Genomic DNA, 5,942 nt, shown 5'->3' with positions numbered 1-5,942 from the left:
CACTATTTTTAATCGTATTGTCAAAAAATTTGCTGTTTTTTGAATAGGAATCTTTCTTCCTTAGAACAGCAAAGGCGTGGGATGCATTGCTTTTGAACCTGGCATAATCTGTGTACATCTTCAAAAGCATGTCAAACATATCATTATAATAGCAGGCATCACTTATTATGATTGAGCTTTTTGAGTGTTTGTTGCTGTAACTATATCTCACATGTAGGTATTGTGTATGAAGGCCTGTGATAAGTGATAATACTCGATTTCTTTGCATCTGGTGGTAGGGTCAGTTGGTTGTACTTGTACTCTTTTTTCTGTTGCTCTGTAAGCGGGTAGTTTGTTGAACATCGTTGCATTCTATTCTAAATTTGTCATGAAAACTTATATAGACTTATAGTCTAATCAGACATTTGTGTTTGTTTATAGGTGGATCACTAGCAAAGTTGGCTTACTTCTCAAAAGTATCCCGGAAACGAATACGATATCCTAGTAGTAGTTCAAATGTGCTGGATCCAGCGGATGAGGTAGATGCATGTATGAAATAAAACGAGTGCACGAAATATTTGTTTTCTTGCCATTTCAAGGGTATACCTTTTAGATGTTATATCTCATCATTTGCCACATGCCTTTTTGTAAGTTTCCTATTCCAAGTTTCCTGTAGAAAGTATTTTTATTTCCTCTTTTGGTGTAAGAAAGTTAACTGATTAATGAATAAGTTAATATTCATTGTGAATAGCATGGTTTTATGATGGTAAAATCTACAGTTATCACATTCTGTGTGATTTTTGCATTGTCCCTGGCCTTATGTTGCATGTTGCAGCTAAATCCACCTGCCACTTTGAATGACCATGATCCTGTTGTGCATGAATGTTCATTTATGGTGTGTATACCACGTAGCTATACGTACGTATGCATAACTTTCAGTAGTAGATGCAGGTAGTAAACTTTATGTAGGAAAATTATTGATAAACGTAATTTTGAGAAAATGACTCATGTCAATATTATTTTCCCCTGATTTCATGTAAGTAAACTTTGCAGTAACATAACGTCACAACTCTCGAAATTCCTGTGTTTCTATGTGTGTTACTACAGAAAATCTATGATAACATTTTCAACTGAAATAGAAGCATTCATCTGTTTGATGACCTTTCAGTGTTTCTTTAGGCCCAGATAAATGTAATTTGCTCTCACTAACCAATGTTCTTCACTCTGACCTTTGTTGCACATTCAAGAGTTATTTTTGTTTCAATGACTAAATGTGTTCACCAAAATCAAATATTCTAAAGAGCAGAATTGTGCCATCAGTGTAAAGTAAACTGTGTAGAGATCTGTTGAAGCTATGACTTGAGTGGATTCCTAGTCTGTGTGTAACTGCAAAAACCTACTAAAGGTGCAGTAACTTGCCTCAACATTTAAATGGTAGATCCTTGAAGATAAACCCATTTTTTTTCGCTATTTGCCTCACTCACAGTAGGCCAAAAAATTGATTTATCTGTGAAAAAATGAAAGCATGATTTTTAGCTCATCTGACATAGTCAGATGCAGCTTGTAGAATCGCTCGCTGCACACTGACACATAAATATATAGCAGGTAAGAAAGCGTGCGCCAGAAATTCGCTTGACGCTCGCTGCATTTCACATGATTACAACACAAATACTCAACCTTCCGACTTCATCGTTGCTGCTAATTGAAGAACAGTGTTCACTTGTTGTAGAAATATTATGTCTCAGTTCGAAACAGAGCTGTGTCACCTAAAATCACGAATGAAATCATGAAATTCTCACGATCGCTAGCACTGCGCACGTGATGTTAATGAACTTAAGTACATGGCTAAAGGCGGCGCACTGCATTTTGGGAAACAACAACGCTGCTTTCCGCCTCCCATGTGAGCCGCGTCAAAGCCGCCAGTGGGGCATTGCTATAGATACCATAGACGGCTCCAACTTTCGCACAAATGACGTCACGAATACGGCCGGTAGGGGTCTCCAGATTCCGAAATTCATTAACATCACGTGCGCAGTGCTAGCAATCGCGAGAATTTCATGATTTCATTCGTGATTTTGCGTGACACAGCTGTGTTTCGAACTGAGACATAATATTTCTACAAGTGAACACTGTTCTTCAATTAGCAGCAAAGATGGAGTCGAAAGGTTGAGTATTTGTGTTGTAATCATGTAAAATGCAGCGAGCGTCGAGCGAATTTCTGGCGCACGCTTTCTTACCTGCTAATGCTATATATTTATGTGCCAGTGTGCAGCGGCAGCAATGACGGCAGCCAGTGTTTGTTGTAGATGAGCATTTGGACGGCATTTAGATGAAATTGTCGGCAATAATACTAATTAATAGGTGAAAGAGAGTATAGAAACATTAAGACTTGGTACTGGTAGTAAATAGATTTCGTATTTATTTAGCATTATATTTTATTGAAACGCTCCAAGTGCCTGTGCCAGTGGCAGTGGCAGTGCCACGAAATTATGGGCGAGTGTGGAATTATGATAATTGATACATTAGTCATTACATGTACGCACGCTTATTATTCTGCGATAATCATGTGTTAATGAACTGGTATGCATCTCTTCAAGACACAACTTGACAATGGGTGGAATTTACATACACCACCTAGGATAGAAGTTGAACTAAAATTAGTAATAATACGATTAGCAACAGTAAAAAATAATCAAATCTAGGCTATTCACCCATGCAAAGAAAGATGTCTCGTGTAGGACCTATGTGTATTTTCCTAGTTTATGTACATGCCTTTGGCAGATTGTCCGAGGAACTACGTAGCTGTGTGAACAACAGGAAAAGAATGTGATCTATTACCTACCTTCTGTTTCCTTGTGTAATCATTACACAGAATTTATTAGACGGCAAAAATGGCCACCTCTTCGTTCCTACTTTACGCCGATGTGACGTCATGCCGTCGGATTCTTCCGTGGTTGTGTCATAATAAATACTCATATGAACATATATTTAAAATACGCGACTCGAGTTACTCTTGAGCTCAGAGTTATTCAAGCTTTCATTAATAAAATTTTGTTTATTCACTTGCAGACATTTGCCGGAAATTTATAATATTTGTAGCATCTTACCAATATTAATATTTTTATACAATGAAGGTTTACACTCAATTTGCAATACAAATTTTACATGTAAATATTTATATGGTCGTAGGTCTACGCTCAGGGCCTACGTACATGCACCGCTGTATAGATAAGACGTAGATATATAAAAACGCAGTGTGTTTAACACAAAAAAACACAGTTGTTATTATCTATGGTTAGGGTAGGGTAAATTGTCAGGGCATGCATTACCTGAAGCAATATATGTACATAACTGGAGATGTACAAAACTGTACATATGTACATAACTGAGATAATGAAACTGAATAATAACGCGCGTAGTATAAATCTGTAAGAAACGTCTGCCGACGCACTTGTGGTTGTAACCTTGTAGATTGTAGCACAATTTTTGCACACCGCATTTTAGTGGAGAAAAATGCTGGGGTACAGCATTTGTGTGCTGCGCACATTTTTGTGTGCGTACATGCATGCGTGCGTGCACGTACTTGACGAATGCACCCACATTATCACATGCCCACGAAAGGGTACAAGAATAAACATGTAAATACTATAATTTATAAAAAGAACAATATACCAAGCATGTTTGCTTATATATATAATATATATATACAATATATATATATATACAATATATTATCAATATATCTAGGTATAGTCGCATCTTGTACACTGGCATCTAAGGAGTTAATAAACGACAAAATGTTTCATTACGTCCTTAAGTTCTTAGTGTCACTTAAAGACAAAAAGACCGTTTGGTCTTTATTCAACTCGCTGACCGGTATGTATGATGTGGCACTTAATTGCTAATCAGCAGCCGATAAACACCGCAGCTTTGCAGTCAAACTTGATACCAATACAATTTTATTATTATAGTATTATATATTTCAGGCTGAGAGACAGCTAATACACAGCGTTTTTATTCACTTCTGAATAATGCTAGAGCACGTATATCAATATATTGATATACGTCTCCTAAGCGTATCACCTTGTAATATACGGTACGGGTTTCTGAACATGACACAGCTGCTGTCAAGTAATTTTTGATTAGTAAATGAATCTGCTGCTCACTTGTTTTCGCTATGGCGTTCCAAGCACATCAACTTGTCAGTTGTTGGTTGATTTCCAAGTTTCCAACGTGGATTTAATGAGATGTAGCACACTTCTTTTTCATATCGTGTGCGCAGTCTCATTTATTTGTAAGGTGTACATATCGCAATGACAGACCAGTACGCTAACAGCTTGGAAGTATCAGGGATCCCTGGTCTAAGGAATCTTAAATATGCTGAACGTTTCGCGATAGATATTGGTAGGTCCTCAACCGCATATCTAATAACTAACGCTGCGGGTATCCGCTGCGCTGGGTAAAATCGTGTACTAATTCACTACTACCAATGAAATTGCGGACCAGCATAAGGATAAACATTGGTAAAAATCGACAATATACATTGTCCACACAATATCCAATATTTACAATCAGTGTAATAGATCAATCAGCATGGGAAAAAACTGTTGAGCGTATGACATTTTAAATATGATACAGCAGAAACCCAAACTTAGAAACGCCCTGAACATAAATAAGTAATATTCAGGGAGCTGATCGCCGCCGCCATAATGTCCTATATCATGAGCAAACCCACTCATTTCAATCGAGTCAATGATAGCCACTTTCAGAATAACCTAACTTGTTAATATATCACTCATATTGAAAATCAAAACTTTGTAGTCCTGGATGCAGAAGCGCCTCAACCGATTATATGTCATGTATTTCAGAATTTTCTAGCCGTAACCGTTTTTGAAGATTAGAACGTGCTAGAAAACAAACAAAACGTAAATCGGGGCAGCAGCGACCTGGACATGCAACTGCGCGGAATACCCGAAATTTTCCGACGACGGGACCAAACTCGAGCATGTTAGGCAGTATAAGACTTCATTAATACACTTATGTTATATAGATTAACTAATGTAGACCATACCCTTACTGTTTTATCTATAGGGGTTTCTTTTTCTGTTAAACTAGATTAAAATCATTGTGAAAATGTACTTGTTTTTCATAAACAAATCTTCCGAAAACAACTTTCCCTGACATGTCGGCTTGGAAAAAGAAACAACGACCCGCAGTACAATCCCAGTCGTCGTCATTCTAGCTATGTTCATCATAACCAATTGAAAAAACAGTTCTTATACCTGCCTGAAAAGCATTTCTGTAAACACCAATTGCCGTGGGTATTCAGCCTAAGAAAATGACTCGGCTAAATTAAGTGTCTTGCTGATCCTGCTGAATCCGTACGGCCGCCGTCATAATTTTCTCGACACGCCGTTCACTAGTGACTAAAGCTCTGGCCTAACGGAGGGATCGGGCACACACTGCTGGAAACTAATCAAGGGCAAGTTTCTGTTTTGATGTCGCGTGTTAAATTATTTATCTAGAAGCTGTTGCTTACAATTTAATTACACATTTATACGAGATTGAAGGCGTTATTGAAGTAATTAGCAATATTTGAAATCGTAAAGATTTGTTGAACGATATACTCGGAATAAGAGACGGATAAAAGTGATAATTAAAATTAATTGAAACGACACTCCATGGCGCCACAACGCCCTGCCCTGGCTATACTCAAAATTAAATACAACAAAACTCATAAAAACGTAATTAACCTGGCTTTGTAATGCATACAACTGCTTCACATGTGAACGGTGGTACCTCAGCTCGGCAACAGTGTACTACCAACAATGCAAAATCATTACTTTTATGCCCCTACTCTGGTGCTGCAGCTGTTTTCAATGAGTGCACCGTAATTGTTGATATTGCCCTGACATCTCAACCTAAGTTTGCTGATACTATTCAGATACACAGTACACAAACGT

The 5,942-nt window shown here is 37.6% G+C and overlaps 2 protein-coding genes across 2 annotated transcripts in view; one reads left to right on the top strand and one right to left on the bottom strand.

Moving 5' to 3' along the window:
* The window catches only part of LOC106814407 (MAP/microtubule affinity-regulating kinase 3-like), a 59,942-nt gene extending 57,043 nt beyond the window's left edge, over positions 1–2,899 (bottom strand). The window contains exon 1 of the mRNA XM_014818723.1: positions 2,822–2,899. The gene's annotated coding sequence lies outside the window, so the exon portion shown is untranslated. The remainder of the gene's footprint in view (positions 1–2,821) is intronic.
* The window catches only part of LOC106814405 (pantothenate kinase 4-like), a 34,408-nt gene that overhangs the window by 10,030 nt on the left and 18,436 nt on the right, over positions 1–5,942 (top strand). The window contains exons 3-4 of the mRNA XM_014818722.1: positions 421–518; positions 815–874. Of these exons, the coding sequence (XP_014674208.1) occupies positions 421–518; positions 815–874 (158 nt within the window). The remainder of the gene's footprint in view (positions 1–420; positions 519–814; positions 875–5,942) is intronic.

This window comes from Priapulus caudatus, unplaced genomic scaffold (assembly GCF_000485595.1).
Source record: "Priapulus caudatus unplaced genomic scaffold, Priapulus_caudatus-5.0.1 Scaffold920, whole genome shotgun sequence".
Lineage (NCBI taxonomy): Eukaryota > Metazoa > Priapulida > Priapulimorpha > Priapulimorphida > Priapulidae > Priapulus > Priapulus caudatus.
The sequence above is the reverse complement of the archived record's forward strand: the minus strand, read 5'-3'. Positions and strand labels throughout refer to the sequence as shown.